At 41.9% G+C, this 17,367-nt stretch overlaps 1 protein-coding gene across 2 annotated transcripts in view; it reads right to left on the bottom strand.

The window, feature by feature from the left end:
- Positions 1-1,647: 1,647 nt before the first annotated feature.
- The window catches only part of SLC66A2 (solute carrier family 66 member 2), a 71,795-nt gene continuing 56,075 nt past the window's right edge, over positions 1,648-17,367 (bottom strand). For both annotated transcript variants that reach the window (XM_048508140.1, XM_048508141.1), the window contains one exon: positions 1,648-5,228. In XM_048508140.1, coding sequence (XP_048364097.1) covers positions 5,021-5,228 — 208 coding nt within the window. In that variant the 3' untranslated portion in view covers positions 1,648-5,020. The remainder of the gene's footprint in view (positions 5,229-17,367) is intronic.

Below are 17,367 nucleotides of genomic sequence, written 5' to 3'. Positions count from 1 at the left end.
ATGAGTCTCTGGATGTTCGATTGTGCTACTATATGCATGAATCCACACAGGAATGCTGTAAAGAGGTTGTGGGACGACTTTCACTCTACAGATGGTCATAATGGCAGGGAAAAGTTGGTTTCCTTGATGGAAACAAAATTTTGTAATTTGCCAAAGCTAGGCAAAGCTAGGTTAACAACTCGGGCTCTTTGGAGTGTCCAGCTAAAATTACAATTAAAGTTCAGTCCCAAGTACTTGAACTTTTTAACTTGCCCAATCTCTGTATCCTCAACTTCCCATTTGAAGCACTTCCACCTCTTTGAGAAGACCATCTTTTTAGATTTATCAAAATTAATAGTGAGAAAACTAAGTTGTGAATGCATGAAGGTAGCATTTGAGGCCATCACTGGTACAAGGAAAAAGTAGGGCATCGTCTGCATAGAGAAGTACGGGGACATTTTATTTTTCCATTTTGGGAGAATGGCAGGGCTAAGGCATTGATACAGAGATGGAATAGATGAGGGGGTAGAACACAGCCTTGTTTGACTTCCAGGGATATTCAAGATCTGGTAGTGAAGACCCATTTACCTTCCATAGTTCCATGCTTGGGACTGTCCTCATCCAGCCCCCCTTCCCAAAATCTTTTCTGAAGGATTTCACTATCATTAATGCTGCTGCTAAAGAAGAAGGATGTTTCAGGACCTAGGAAAGATTCATTTACCTTAAGGGGACCGTCGGAGATTGCATCGTCCCTAATCCTGGGATTGAGCCCTTCTAAATTAAAATTATATCTATTTATTTAGACTGAACGCTTTGGAGATGGAAATATATTTGAAAAAAACAACAGTTTTGAACACACAAGATAGTGCAAGATATAAATCAAATGAATACTTTTTTAAATTTATGGAGAACAGCAGAGCAGTGATGTAGCAATTCTTTTCTTTGCTACATAAACTAGTGGACTACATTTATTAAACAGAATGTGCCTTAAAAGAATCAGTTACTTTTACCAAATTGGCCAATTTGTTGCTTGAATTAACATGAGAACTGATGTGGTTCAATGAAGAGATTTTCAATCTTGGTTCAAAGCACTGCTCAGGCTTACACAATGTCTTAAGCAGAAGCGTAGCTCCAAGGGAATGGGGGGGGGGCGCAACGCACCGGGGTGTGGCGAGGGCATTCTGGGGGAATGGTGGAGCATTCCAGGGCAGGGCAGAGGCCGCACTAGCACACCGGGCACTTTTCCCCCTTGCTACGCCTCTGGTTTTAGCCAAAGAACTTGGCTTCAGCGATCCATATGCAAAATACATATTTAAAGTACCAGATTTTAAAAGCGGTCTGCAAATAATAAAGAAGTAACTTTGGTGTTTTGGACAGACTGAGCAGTGCAGAAGGGGACATGATGCTGTTGAAGATGTGAAGATTCTGTAATACCTGCCATAAATCGAGGCCAAACATTTAAAGACCTACTGTCCTGGAAACCTTAGCGTAAATTCTGGTTTGTCTCTATGTAAATATGAAGGAGCATGCACATACACACGCGCACGCACACACACGGATATCCTCAATTTTGTAAAAAAAGTGACTCTGATTTCTACTAACATTCTACAATTATTTCAACCTCCACTTCCTTCCCATCTTACAATGAAAGAACAAAAACAAATAATAAAAGAGGTGCATAATTGATCCATTTATTTTTTAAAAAAATCATTGTAACTGATAAACAGAGTGCAACTGTCATCAAAATATACCATACATTCAACAAAGATGCAGTTAAAATTATTGACATCTAAACTGCGATGATCACTATTAACAGAGATTTCTTTTACACATTAAAAAAAATGTAACTTTAAAAGGGATCAGCTGGCTGCCGAGGTGCCATTTAGATATTCTTCCAACACAGCTACTGCTTATCCAACAGCAACTCCACTTGGTTGGGAGAATATTTAAATGACAAATAGGAGTCCTTTCCACTGAATCAACATCCAATGGGAATGCCAACTCTGTGAGAAAAGCCTCAGCAAGTCAGACCCAGTCACACAGTTGGGATATTTAAACATTCTCCCGGCTATATAGGAGATGGATACAAAACTGCCCACATGATTGAGAATCTTCTAAAAGGCACCTTAGATATCTGCGATCTCACTGGAGTTAAATGATGTTGATCAATGGCATATGTCTTAAAAGAGGTATTTGACTCTTCCCCTAAATCTTTTGCAATCTTAAAATCAGTGAAGTTTGCTGCCATGAGCCCCAGCTTTTTCAATGCTGCACAATAAAAGTACCTTTCTGTCACAAACCTACTCTCTTTTCACCTGGCATTTGCAGCAATTCTGGGAAGGACATGTATCCATAGAGCCTGCATTCTGGATAATCAACATGTAAGAACCTGCCCACAACATCCAAGAAGAAGGAAGAAAAACGGAAAGAGGGGATACTATTAATTTTACCTCAGATAATACTTGTTTTTACACAAAGAGGCATCAGAGATATATGCATTTTCACAGGCAAAGCAAATGCATACACACTAGCTTAATTATTTTCACTCCCTTTTCAAAGATAAATGGCGGGAGCAAGGAGGCCATTTCATAAAATAGAAACCCCAGCATTGCAAGCTATTGTAAGAAATCTTGTAGAAATACAGTCCTCGTTACAGCTGCATACCAGGGAAACAGAACCATGGTGGAAACTTACAATTTAGAAAAGAAATGCCCAGATGCTCCTACAGCCAGAACATCTGTGCAAAAGGAAAGCAATGGAACATTCGTATTCTGCCATGCCACGCAACATTAGCTTGGTAAGGTCACTTCAGGCATAAGGAAATAAGCAAAGGAGCCAAAGGTCAACCATCATGGTCAAAGGTCAACCATCGTGCTTCACACCAAGCTCTCAATGAACCAGCTTTCCTGAGATTTGGTTTATTTGCCAGTTACAGGCAGGGAAAGAGCCGCTACCTGCTGCTGCAGAGCAGGAGATGCCCACCCTTCATTGTAAGACAGGCTGATCTCCTTTTTATCCAGCTGCCATATTGGCAAAATTTGCCCCTTGGACATGGCGGATTTCACTTGTAGAAGAGGAAGCCCAGCCAGCGTGAGGTTTTTCTGTACTTGACAAATGAAACGTCTGGAAAGAAAATCTATTAAAATGCAGAAGGCAAACGATTCTTTGCAAACAAAAGCTCCTGATAGGTTTTCTCATTGCACTGCAGTGATGAAATCTTGCTGTCTCTTTGGCAGAGAGAGGAATTTGGCGCAGCCAAATGCATCAGGCAGGGAAGAGGTCCAGCTGAGGGCAGTTCAGCTTTTAGTAGATCAGAGCTGCAGGTGCACAAAGTAAAATATCCTTTGGACCAGTTACAAATAATAAGAACAGCCATTCAGCAGATATCTACTGCTGACCTAAATTGCCATCCTGTAGCGGAATTTCTGGAGCAGTGAAGAATATACATTTCTGGGCCACCACAGATTTCTTTGAAGATGATGGAATACTTCCTGAAGCGGAACACAACTGAAAAGTCAGCTTGCATCTTAGAAGGTCAGAGCAAGCTCTTCTTGGAAACTAGCCAAACAGCTTCAAAATTCAACTCTGCGGTTCTTGAGTTTTCAAGTCCAAAGTTGCAGAAAGCGACATGCAGACCTCTGAAAGGATGCTTTACACACGCACCCTCCCTGTCCCTCATATGCGCCACACACAATTCATATGTGGTCCCCCTGCTACTGTTTCATTCTCACCTTCTTAGGGAGTCTTCGTGGACTTCCTTAAGCGACGGGCATAGGAATACAACAATCGGCTACTGCAAAAGTTTTGTCCAAGAGCACAAAATGACCTGATTTGGCCTTAAATAATATGTAAAGAAATGTCAAGGTTCAGCTTCCTTTTTAGAAAAAGAAGAGGCCAGCCCTATATAAAAATTCCTCAAAATGGCCACCTTCTCCATTACCCTGCTCTCTCTTTCTCAGAACCAGGTAGTGTTTCCTAGTTTAAGATGCACTTATACTGACAATATTCCCAATGCAGCCAATGCCTCACTGGTATGAGCCATTTCACTGTGCCTATATTGAAGAGTCGTAAGCTATGTAACTTTGCTGTTTTTTATCTGATATAAATATTCTGGCACAAGGAGTGTACATAAGGCCTAAACTACAAATTGTATTTCTTTCCATCTTTGTCACTTTTATATAGTCCCTGTCATAAACCTTACTTTTAACACTGTTTGCTAGACATTATTCCCTCAGCCCTCTATTTCAGAAAAAAGAGTACTACCACGTGATGTTAAACTTCTTCCTTCCCTCCGTTCTTACGTCACCAAGTTAACATCTAATTTATACTTCTGATTTTACCACACACCGCATCTGACTAATTGTGAACTATCTCCCGGTCACACTGGTCCAGCAGTGTACATGGGAATGTTCTTATCAATACGTTTATAACTGATAAAATAGGATTCTTTCTGCCATTCACTACTCCTCTTTTCCCAGCTCCAGTCTCTTCCCACCCCAGTAACTCACCCATCTTTGATCAATTGCACCCACCATTTTAAAAGCCAGCTTCGTATTTATACTGTTGATGAATACATCCCCTTCGTCAGCTCTATCAGAAATACTTAACAGATATTCCAAAAGCTCTAAACATACCCATATTTTATATAAATAGATAAAAGGTTCAGACAAAATATTCTCTGATTCTTATGGCTGAACTGTTCTTTTTAAATAGCAACGAAAACACAAAAATCCAGCCTTTGCGAGTATGCTTGTGCGCATACATACATGCACATACTTATAGATACAGGCAATTAAAACTCATAGTTATATACATAGATACAAAAATGACACCCCTCACTGGAACTCCAAAGGGAAAAATCCACTCCAATGGGCTTGCAACCCAAGGAACACCAGTGCTTCGAAATAATGCCAGATATGATACCCTTTCCATGTATTCTTCTTCTTCTTCTTCCAGCCCTTTAGAAATGCAGTATTTAAAAGCTGAAGCTGAAACACTGGTTCCGAACTCTGCTGACTTACAGACGCCTCCACCTTGTGTTTCAAAGAGCCTTTGTACTGGCTGGGTGTGTTGGGTGTGAAGTTGGCTTCTGGGGGTAGCAGCTGAAGAAGTAAACCTGCATCAGGATGGCCATATCCACAAAGACCTGGAGAAGTCCACAAATGGAGAACTGGAAAGGAGCTTGGTTGAGAAGGAAGTACACAGTCTTGAAAGTGTCGCCACTGGTCCACATCAGTACCATCTTCACACTGAAAGGAACAAGAAAGAAAAGCATTTTTTAAGAGAGGAGAAGAAATGGAAAATTAAAAATAAAATCATCTGGGTAACAAAAGAACTGTTGCACTGTGACTATCAAGCCAAATGAATGCCAGCGCCCATAAAGAAAAACGCTCATCACAAACCTTTATGATCTCCTATGTAATGTGTGCTAACTCTCTTAACACAAACCAAAGTACAAGTGGTTGCAGTTCATTTCTGAGCATGGTCCATTGCTGTCTGAACCCTGTGGAATGGACTGCCAGAAGATATGCGAAGAGACCCATTATAGACAGTCTGCCTTTCGGAAGCATTGGTATAACCAAGTTGTAATTGACATTTAATTAAGCCTTCCTGTTCAGCCACCACCACTGTCATGCCCCTAGAAAAGCTCTTATTATTTTCTTTATTAAGTCTCAGTTGTCCCTATAGTTACAATGGGTTTAGTTATTTCGTATAGTGTTCTAAGGGAGGGAACTATAGTTAGACCCTGTCCCTTTAAGAAATCCCCCTAGAGACAGTCTTCCTTTCATTACCCAGTAGTCCCCCTGTTTAGCTCAGTCTGAGGTGCCAGTGGAGTTGGAAGGCTGCATTATCTCTTACGTCTATGGTGCATAGTCTATGGTGTATAGTCCATAGAACATTAAGTTTAAGCTGTTAACACAAAGTAGAATCCAGATAAAGGACAATGAAGGAACCAAGAGAAAGCACAAAGTGGACTTTCTTGGAAAAATTTAAGAAAGAATAAAAGTCTCAAGCTTCAAGTTGTTCCAGTCAAGTTGTTCCAGTCAAGCAAGTACTGGAAAGAGTTAGGGTCTCAATTCTTCTAAACAATAAACTTTGGGGGGGGGGGGGGAACCGTTACACCTTGCTTATGAGTCTCCCACTCTGTTCTGGCCAAATACAGGGCACCTAAGACTGTTTTACTTGGGGAACAGAACAACCACTATGCTTTACATTAGTTTACAGCCAGTACCAAACCACCAGAAAATAGCATCATGCATACATAGGAAAGAAATAAGATAGGTGCCTCTAACTGTGCAAGTTACAATATGGCTTATTCCTTGTCAATCTTCTTTGTAATCTCTAAGCACACTATTATTCTGGTTTCCCTCCAATTTATGTGTGAGGATAAAACGAACAGAGTCTAAGACAGAATTTATAATATAAAAGCAAACAGATGTTTTCATTAATGCAATCTCCATAGTGTCATTTTGTAAGTGGCTGCAAGTGTCTTACTGTATTATAAATGGATAGACTTTTAATGGAATGGTAAGGAGTGCCCAGTAAAAGCTTTGGACTGTAATAACCTAAAAAGATAATAATACTTAAAAAGATATTATGCAATATGTATGGAGAGACAGCTATAACTGAATTAATGCATGTGACAAAATAAGGCCACAAGACCCAACCACCATCTAACCAAAATGAGAGCAAAGGGCAGCAGAGACATAAACTAAACATGTCCAGTTTATATTCTGGTCAGCAAAGAGCTATGAAGAACGGAACAATTCTAAGCATGGTTACTCAGAAAAAGAGCCACCGAGTCCCACAGACCCTAATCCTTTGTAACGTTGCTCACAATCAATGCTCCCTGTAAGCCACGCAGTCACACAGACACCACATTGGTGCTGCACAGATTGGGCAGCCATCTGGCAGGGAGAGCTCTCACAGGTGGCAAAGTTCCACTCGGTCGTATGGAACTTCCGCCCAGAGGTGGGGAACAGTTAGAGGGCCTATTGCTCACAATCACGGCTAAAGCACAGCAGCCAACCCCGAGCTTAATGAAGACTGCAAAGATATCTGCTACTTATCTATACATTTCCAAAGGCTTCATGGCAAATCTTTGGCAGAGGGAGCAGCAATTTCTGATTCCCGCTGCAGAGACTCCAAGAAACAAAATGTTGGGGAGCTCGATGGACTGCAGTGGGAGTGGAACACCCTCTTTCACATGTATGTACATATATGGCAGAGGGAGCAGCAATTTCTGATTCCCACCTCCCTCTGCAGAGACTCCAAGAAACAAAATGTTGGGGAGCTCGATGGACTGCAGTGGGAGTGGAACACCCTCTTCCACACGTATGTACATATATCTATCTGCTGCAAGAACTGCAACCAAACATAGTGATCAAAAGGTGCACATAAATTTCTGACCAAAGAAAGCTTCCAGTGCTGTATATATCAAGCATTTCCCAACATCATAACAGGAAACTCTTGCTTGCGGCTGACTCCTGAATATACTTTCAAACTTCATGTGCACACTGGAGATATGGACTGAGAGACAGAGCATAATCTGCAAGCCAGAGGTCCACAACGTCCACAGCGCCCAGTGACAGTTTTCTTGGTGCCCACCAAGTATTTTTAGAAAGCAGGCAGTGCCAAGTGGGACTTCTGCCCAGCAATCATTGTGATTGCCACTGAAGGTCTGATCTGCTGTGCAGATTTTTTTTTAATCTTGCTTTGGCAGGAGCTGCCACTCCAGCATGAGACTTTTACTGTGTGACTAAAGAAAAGTGGCAGCAGCCATTTTGTTCTGGCTCTGCTTGCTCAGCAAGCATTTTATGGCAGCCATTTTGCGACTGCGCCCACCATGATGTATCAGACTTCCAAATGTGTCTGCTGGCACAAAAAGTTGGGGACCTCGGCTCTAAGATAAAAAGAAAATTGTTTTAAAATAATGGCATGTATCCAAGCACACAGTTCCAAAGACTTAAGGGCACTTAAAGTGAGGCCATGCCTTCATCCATTCAGTCTTTTGAAATTCTGTTCCTGACCCCCAGGAACAACAGAGGCAAGCAGATGGGGAATCAACAGATCATCACACTTCTCGTAAGAAATCTTAAGTTTAATTAAATCTTCAGATTGTGTGAATGAATGGGTAAAACACACTATTCATCGCCTGCCCCTGACAACAGACTTCGGCGACAAAACTCTTTACATTGCTCTCACTGCTCTGCTCAAATGTTGTTTTCAAAATGTCGCATGCAAACCCTTGCTCAGCCCTGCTGCAAAAAGAAAAAGCAAAGGTTGCCAGATGGTTTTGGAAAGACCTACATTTTTTACAGCAGGTTGAGATTGCCTGTCCTCGTTTAGCAATCTTTTGTGTTTCCAAGCCCATTTCAAAAGGGAGAAAGAGACAGAAGCAAAACAGTTGCGACAGTCCCAATTTAACAAAGTGCATCTTGTCCGGAGGGCAAGGAAAAAACCCAGAAGCTCATCCGCTACAATTAACGACACTGGAAAATTTCTGCTTCATGTACGCTCCCATTTACAAAATTATTGTCTCTTCACTGCACTACCTTCAGACTAACGGAACTTTTGGCACATTGTCAAGGAAAGCGCTGACCAGCTTTACATGCACCAGGTTCTTTCTCCTGCTCAGTCTTTTCAAAGTTGCATACAGGAGAAGGAGGAGAACTCCTCCTAATACAGGACAGCTTTCCATAAAGTCCGAGGGCTGCTCAGTATTAATCTTTTTTTTTAGTAGAATGAAACCCCCAGAGAGACAGGAAGCTAGAAGTAGCACACAATCTGCCTGGAAGGAAGGAAGCAAATTCATGGCCAGATAAGAAGGATTTCATTATGCAAAGGTTATTTTTCCCATTTCAAGCAGCTGTTCTGCAGGAACAGTTTCCCTCTCAGTTCAGGAAAAGGGGAAGAGATATACAACAACATAACGGTTTCATGAAAGATACAGGAGGCATTTTAACAAGCAGGAAATATGCTAAGGAGACTCTGAGATCCCAGCCAAAGACCTCAGCTAACTTCAATAAAAAGTAGGGCCACCATTCTAAAAGTCACAGTTTAGCTCCCGAACATTGTGGCACTGGTAGTGTGCATAGAACATACACAAGGCTGTACTGATGATACATTTCAACAGGGAAATTTTTGACATCCAAGTAAAAGCATAAGCATAAGCATTTATTGTCATTGTGCACGCACAACGAAATTTACAGCAGCATTCCTCGATGCACACAATTTCAGACTCATACCCCATCCTCACTTTCCCCTTCCTCCACCCATCCCTACACAGCCCCAAACACATCAACACAAAGCCGCGGAGTTTAGCATAGCCACAGCTCTAGAGTAGAAGCTGTCTCTAAGCCTCTTTGTCCTAGTTTTGATAGACCTGTATCGTCTGCCGGATGGTAACAGTTCAAAAAGAGAGTGTGCTGGATGAGACGGGTCTCTCAGAATATTTTGGGCTTTCTTTAGGCTTCGGGAATTATAAAAGCTTCTGGATTCTTTAGATTCTGGAAGGGGCTCACCTTTTGAAGAATCTGTAAGTCACAGAATGTAGTTTCACTTAAAAGAATGAAAAGAGCTTCACGGCACATTAAAGACTAACACGTTTATTGTGGCATCAGCTTTTGTGAGGTTAAGTCCCCTTTGTCAGAGGTGAGGGCCCATGCCCACTAAAGTGTACATTACAGTAAATTTGCTAGTTTTTAGAAGCCACAGAGTTTCCCCTTTTGTTTTAGCTTCCACATACTAACTTGGCAATCCCTCTAGAATAAGTTTTATTATAAAGAAAGGAAAGCCTCGTTCATGGTTAATATCAAGGCAGGTTCTGACTCTTGGCAGCTGCCGACAACTGGAACTATGCACAGTTGGCCTTCACAGGCTACAGAATGACCACCCTGTTTTAATGCAGAAACACAAAGCAAATGTTGAGTGCAAAATTACTTAAATCCAGGGTAAACTGGATTTAAATCACAATTTAAATCACTAGTTAGCAAGATTTGATTTCAATCATAGTTTTCTACACAGAGGCGTATCTGGACAAACTGGAGCCCAGTGACAAAACCTGAGTTTGGTGCGCCCTGAGTTTGGTGAGCACTCCACTAGGGGGCGCCCGGGGACATAGGGTACCCCATGTTCCCTAGGCAAATACGTCACTGTTTCTACATAAAGACTCATTTTTACTGGTATAATCTTAATATTTAAAACCAGGTGACAGTTTCATTTTTTAAAATAATATCTGCCTTGCCTGTAGCTAGAGGAACTTCAAAATATTCTCAAATTTGGTCTTTTTAATGGCATGCTGCCAGTATAGATTTTCTCCTCCAGGGAGAGAATGGTCCTTTCTATACAAGAAACTTACAGTGTTTTCAAGATGGAAATAAAATGTTTCCTCTGTGGAGGTCCGCACTGTTTTTCACCCATCGTTCTGAAAATGTTTCCAAGCAACTTTTTCTACATTTTTTTAAAAAAACAACAACTTTACAATGATTTATTGGACTGAAACATTTCCAAGCTGTCTTCTCTCACTTTGCTGTCATATTTATGGCCCCTTCCGCAGAGCAAGAGTACAGTGGGTTGCAGTCAAGATAAAGCAGCCTGCTGTCCAGTCGGTGCGTTCGCATGCCTCCGTGCAGGCAGCGAACAGAACCCACAGAAGCAATGCGGGTTGCCGTCGTGCCTTTGCACAGAGGTGCATTATTTTAAAACCTACCTCCCACTACGGAGGAATGCACAGCTGGACCCCCACAGCCATGCTGATGCATGTTACGACCCTGTGCACCTGTGTGGCTATACAGATGCCCGGCAGGGAAGAAAAGAAAAATGGAACACGCAGCCACATTATGAACCCCTCCTGCCCAGCTGTTCACTCAGAACCGGCTACAACCTGGGCTATTTAAAAAGAATTGTGGATAGTGCGATTCTTGAAAAACCTGATGTGGGGAGGGAACACAGGGAGTCTCCCCCCAAAATGGGTTTTATACTGTCATTAACCCATTAACCCATTTATTGACCTGTGCAGAAGGAACCTATGTTTTATTTTTCCCGCAGCCATTTTTCACACCTCTGTGATGTTGCCCAACTTCCTCCTGGCGCCACTTTTTCACATCCCTGACTTCACTCCTTTCCTCCTCCCCTCTTTATTTTTCTCAATCCTGTGGGGTTTTTTGGTTGTTGCTTGATGGAATCTACAATGCATCAGTTAAGATGGAGCCACGGAGAATCGAAGCCAAGAATCAATGAAGTGTCATTTCTACGAATAGTCCAAAATAATTTTCTTAAACCCCTTATGGCAGCCATGAGACAGTTGGGGAAGGTGAGTGAAGACAAACATCATGGTAAAGGGGTGGGGATTGTAAACTTCTGGAATCATTCTAGGTGACTTGTTCAGAAAGGGTTAATCATATAATAAACCCTTACCCAGACTATATGCACAAAACTCCCAAGACTTGTGGAATATTCTGCTTCACTTTCATTTTTACTGCTTGCCCCTCCATCCTCACACTTGTGCCGATTTAGTCCACTCAAAGCAATAATTGAACTTCTTGAAAATTAGCACTTAAAGAGGGAAAGGGTTGATTCTGTGTAAATAGATTTGCAAAGGGAAAATGGGATAAAGGTCTTTTTTGCAACTCTGTGTGTTTTATTTTATAACATTTGTACTGTGAAGAAGAGGCATGTTATCTCTGCAGACACAAATTCACAGTTCTGAGAACTGCAAAAACCATGCATGAGTGATAAGATCTTCTAGGTGGAAAAACTGCTCAAAATAATCTTACAGAAATCTCTGGAAGAGCATGGTAGTTTGAATGGATTGCTGGAATTCATTTACCCCCCAAAATTAAACATTGCATGAATATACATTCTCATGCTACATAATTCAAAATTAATCCCTGTTAACCCTTGGATTATAATGCATTAAATAGAATAACCCTTGGATTTTAATGCATCAAATAGAAAACTATTTAAACATCTTTAGATAATTTTTTTCCTCAAAAGGCCTTTTAAAAATCTGATTTAAATTAAAAAATCGTATTATTTTAAAAATAATTTTTTGTCATCCAACTTGCTTAAATCCCATAACATTTACCCAACAGCCTATGTGCTCTTAATGTACACAAATCCTTACACTATAGGGACCTTTCCCCACAGAATCTATATTTCTGTTGTAAAGTTAATACATTTTGCTGTAGATGTTCAGTGGACTTGCATAGCCCACATATTTTGGGTCACCTAAGGAGCTACCAATTAGAGAACTGTTAACAGCTTCATAGATGTAAGGAAAACAAATGAAGTGTGATACGGAAGTGTGGTGAACCACCCTGCAACATGGCTAGTTAGCTAGCACGAGGGGCAAGAGGAACATAAGGTTCTGCAACTACGTATACGCCAGAGGTAACGAAGGAAACAGGAGCTGATCCGAAAAAGATGTTATTGCCAGGGGCTCAAGAAACAAAAATAGCACTTCCCAGCGATGTAATTCACTACCATGGTATCTAGTGACAACACGCCTCCCTAACGCGAGTGTCTTTCTTATAGTTGAGCTTTTCAAATTGCTAGTTTAAACAATGGTATGCAAATGCAATGTTCCAGCTATGCAATGCATAAAACGGCATTTACCGCAAATAAAGGATTTTCCAGCAGTAATGACATGTAAATTGAAAATATGACAGAATGAATATTTTTGATGCTCTGGCAATTGGTGCTGAGGGGGAGCCCTTTGCCCCCCTCACTTCAGATTAGACTCCTCCTTACTCAAGAGTTTTGAAAACATAGTACACAATATCTAGGGTACTCAAGTACTGGTAACAAACATTAAACAAAGGAAACGCATTTTCTTTCTTATACTTTGGCCTTGTTATATTGCGAAGCAGATTAAAGACAATGTTAACTGGCACGACAAGCGAGTTTTACACTTGAGAGATTCCTAAAGGTTTCTCAGACATGCTTGGATTTTCTAGACCTAACCAAGAAATAACAGACACTCATTCAAGGGCTTCTACAGAGATCGGGGGGGGGGGGCGGACGGACGGGGGGACACTTTATTGCATGGCTTTCCCTTTTTTCCTAAGCATTTAACACATTTTCCCAATGAGGTGTTGGGGGTGGGAGAGCTTGCTTACACAGCCCCTCCTGCAAGCATGCCAACCACAACAATCATAATCTCCAGACCTGATCTCAACTGCGGTTGATCCAGAACACAGTGGTAAGGCTGGTGACGACAGCTGGACATTGGGAACATGTCTGGTCCATTCTGAAAGACCTTTACTGGCTTCCTCTTGATCTTCAGGAACAATTCAAAATATTGGTTTCTTACCTTTGCAGAGGTGTAGCTAAGAAAAAATGGAGCCCGGGGCAAAATCTGAGTTTGATGCCCCCACCCCCCGTGTAGGCAACTGCCCTCCCCCATCACAGCCAAACAACATTTTTTTTTGCACCAGGTCATTTCAAAGTCACCATCACATTATAGAACATGCCCCAACTCACAAATCTGAACACAGCAATGGTCCTGCGATCCATGGGCAGGGAGGCATGCTGGGGATGAGGGGGAGGCTGGGGATGAGGGGGAGGCTGGGAGAACTTGCTCTGTCCTGCATCCTGTGATCTATGGGCAGGGAAGTGTTCTGGGGATGGGCGGGGGAGGCTGGGAGAGCTTGCTCTGCCTATGGATCCTGTGATTCATGGGCAGGGAGGCATACTGGGAATGGGTGGGAGGCTGAGAGAGCCAGGGGAGAGCCAGTGATGGGCCTTTACAAGCCATGGACCAGGGGAGAGCCAGTGATGTACCTTTCCCCCCGAATCTGTGCTGGTGGGCCAGAGAGACGGCAAGCACGCCCATGGCTGGAGGCCAGCTAACGAGTGCGAGCCTAATCCTGGGCTTGGCTCAGGCGGCATGCACACGTTACGTCAAGGCCCAGCCACTTCCAGGAAGGAGGAGGGGCGTGGCTGGGCCTCATACTTCCTGGAAGTGTGGGGGCAATTTTTCCACCCCCCCATGTGACTCCCACAGGGGAACCCGGGGCATTTGTCCCCGGATGTCCCTGTGGCAGCTACAGCACTGTGCCTTTGAAGCCTAACTTGGCCTTAGACAAAGAACCTGAGAGGGAACCAGAACAAGACCTTCTCCACTGCAGCACCCCAATTTTATCCCATTACCTCTCTCCTGGCTTCTCTTTCAAGTTTTAGACATATTTTTATTCTCCTGGACCTGTGGTCAGAGGTCCTGCCCTCCCCAGATCACTGTCTGACTATTACGTTTCCAAGTTTCCTGTTACTTGGTTTGTTGCTAACTACCATATAAATGTCCTTATTCAGTTTGTGGATTATTTTTAGGATGTTTGGATAGTTTTGTCCATTATGGTTTTATTATATGATGCTAGCATAAATGTATTTTAATATACATTTCTACAGCATCCTTATCTTATGCCTTCGTGACTAGGGAGATAACTTCCCCACTTCATTTTGTTACCTCTTCATTTACACTTACTTCTTTACTTCCAATTGTACCATTTGAAAGTATGCTCTAAGTCATGAACACTGGCAAGTCTGAACTTTCGGGGCCTATTGCTTTGTGCAGTTTTTAAAACTGCTGAAAAATAAAATCTGTGGAGGTTTTATGTTCTCCTTATCCAGCGAGGAGACAGGGGGTTACAATTCCTTTTACAGTGTCAAAACCAGCAGAAAGACTACCTTCTCTGTAGCAAATCACTCTGCAGGAATAGGAGAATCTTGTCATTAGCTTCAGATCAGGCTTCGCATGAAGAATATAATTTCCCCCTGTAGTCTTACACTAAAGCTTTATAAACAAAGTTGTTCTTTCAAGTAGCTGCATAGTTACATGAAAAATGTGCCCCGTCCTTGCTCTCTCTGAGAGAACTAGGAAACACATTCTACTATTTGATTTCATTTTCCGACTTGATCAAATAGAAGACTGTCCTCAAACAACGATATGCGGCACAGCATTCATGAATGTTAGCACATGACTCAAGGAACTTGACCTCAGCTGATGTTCCAGCAACCTTCTACATTCTGTTCCACCATATCAATTACCTAGTGTTGTCATTGTTTTATTTAGCCAAACGAAAATATTTCAAATGGGAACAAGCAAACTCAAGAGTGGACTTATAGTGCTGCAAAGCCAACCAGAAGAGGAATAGTTCATGAGGAAAGGCCATTCACAAAAGCAAATTCAAAAGGTGATAAGAGCAGTGAGAAACTAGCAATATAAACTAAAATGTTAGTTCCAAAGCCAGGTTGTACCTTTTAATGACCAACTCGATTTGATCCATATTCCTGTATTTAAAAGGGCATCTTTAACAGGAGGTAGAGGCATAACTCAAGGAAGGGTCAGATGTAACGCCAAACTACAGTTTGTTCACATAGTGCTGAACTTGGTGCACATGGGCTCCCTTTTCTCCACTGTCACCCTGCCAATCTAGGATTGCAAACCAGATTCAAGCCAGACTGGAATCCTGATGTAGATGGGATGTGCAAACTACCACTTGCCAACAAGAATGTAATGACAAAGTACGGCAACTTGGGGCTAAAATGGAAGTCACTGATAACCTGGAAACTGCTCCAAGCCATGGTTTACTGAAATATCTAAACTATTGCAGTGTGCCTCTGCCACAGTAGTATTCTACAACATAACAAAATGGATTCCATCCAATAGAGCAATCACCTAGTCTGGAAGGGGCATAGTCTTTTGCTAGACATAAGAAGTATGGATGCAATACCAAGCAGGAGAAGATTACTGAAAGATTAAGTTATTGCATGCTATTCACTACACTTGAAAAATGCCCATGGCTCTTCAACCAAAAAGGCCTGTCCGTTATTTAAAGCATGGTAGTCACTTTCTCAACAGATTATAACATCAGTAAAGCTGAACTATATATGCCCAGCTTGCTAGAGTGAGTATTCATTTAAGGGTTTTAGGAGCTTCTCTCCCATACTCAGATTGCCTTTAGTTTTTCAACAACAACAAAATGTGGGGATTTGCCTCTCTTTGCAGCTATAAACACTACAGCAGCAAACATTTTCTGAATGCATAGTTAACTAAAAGGCAAAGGAACTCCACTGGGTCAGGTTTGTGAGCCCAGAATACAGGCAAAATGGCATTATCCTTGGTTCCAAATTGGATGCCATAGGAATGACAAAGATAAAGACAAAATTGTTTCTACAAAAGAGCGATGGAAACATGAGTTTACAAACATGCCATCTCCAGCACTTCTACCTATCCCATCCCAAACAGATAAGCAAGCCTGCCTTTCTCCTCAGGTGGGTCATTACTCCAATATGTGTTATATCTCACTGTGTAAAATGTTCATTTTTGCAGTCTCCGCTCCAAACATTTACTGACTAATAAAATTCACAGTGGATTTTCTCCTTTTATTAGTGTCATCCGTCTGTGGTCCAACTGCTTATGCTACGTTGCCCTGTTCCAGAACAAGTCATTTTACCCTCTGTTCTGCAAACTTCCATGACACCTATTACTTGAGCTTTTCTGCTTATTCAAGGTATCGGCTACACAGTTACTCCCCATCTAAAGTCAAACATTCAGAGACACTCACAAGCAGAGAAAGGCAAAAAAGACAGTCAAGAATTATACAGTGATTCCCTTTCTCAAATTACAGAGTGGTGTGGCTACACAAACCAGTAACAAATAATGTTTAAAAACTGACTACCTCGCTCCTCTGGTTGCAATTACATCCTTGCCATAAGCCGCAGAGACCATTACCGATATTATTCCTGTACAGTCACTAGATGTCAAAATATTAAAGGTCTTTCTCCATATATGAACACAGATGAAGATGCCTTACATTGGTACATCAGGATTAGTATTGTCTACTCCAGGTGTGTCCAACTCTGGCCCTCCAAATGTTCATGGACTACGATTCCCATCAGTCCCTGCCTGCATGTTTAAAAACTATTTTGCAAGTTTATTTCACCATTATTGTTTGCCACCTTAATTTTTAAACGGTGCAAGCACCAGGTCATTACTGAACCACCGGGTGACGTCACATCATGACGTTTACTAGCCAGACTGTGTTTATGGGGTGGTTTGCCATTGCCTTCCCCAGTCCTCTACACTTTACCCCCAGCAAGTTGGGTATTCATTTTACCAGCCAAAGAAGGACGGAAGGCGGAGTCAACCTTGTGCTGACTACCTGAAAGTGATTTTAGTCGGGATCCAACTCATCTTGTGAATAGAGAGCTTTTGACTGCAGTACTGTAGCTTATAACTCGGCACAACAGGGCTCCTGCCATCTTAATTTAAGGGCTTTTCTCCAATTCATATTTATGTTTTGATGTAGCAACTGTAGGATAATATTACCATTATAAAAGGTAGACTTGTATCCAGCAATGCTTTGTGGCAGAGGAAAATATAAA

This window comes from Sphaerodactylus townsendi, linkage group LG09, assembly GCF_021028975.2.
Source record: "Sphaerodactylus townsendi isolate TG3544 linkage group LG09, MPM_Stown_v2.3, whole genome shotgun sequence".
Taxonomy (NCBI): domain Eukaryota; kingdom Metazoa; phylum Chordata; class Lepidosauria; order Squamata; family Sphaerodactylidae; genus Sphaerodactylus; species Sphaerodactylus townsendi.
This window is presented reverse-complemented; position numbering and strand designations above follow the sequence as displayed.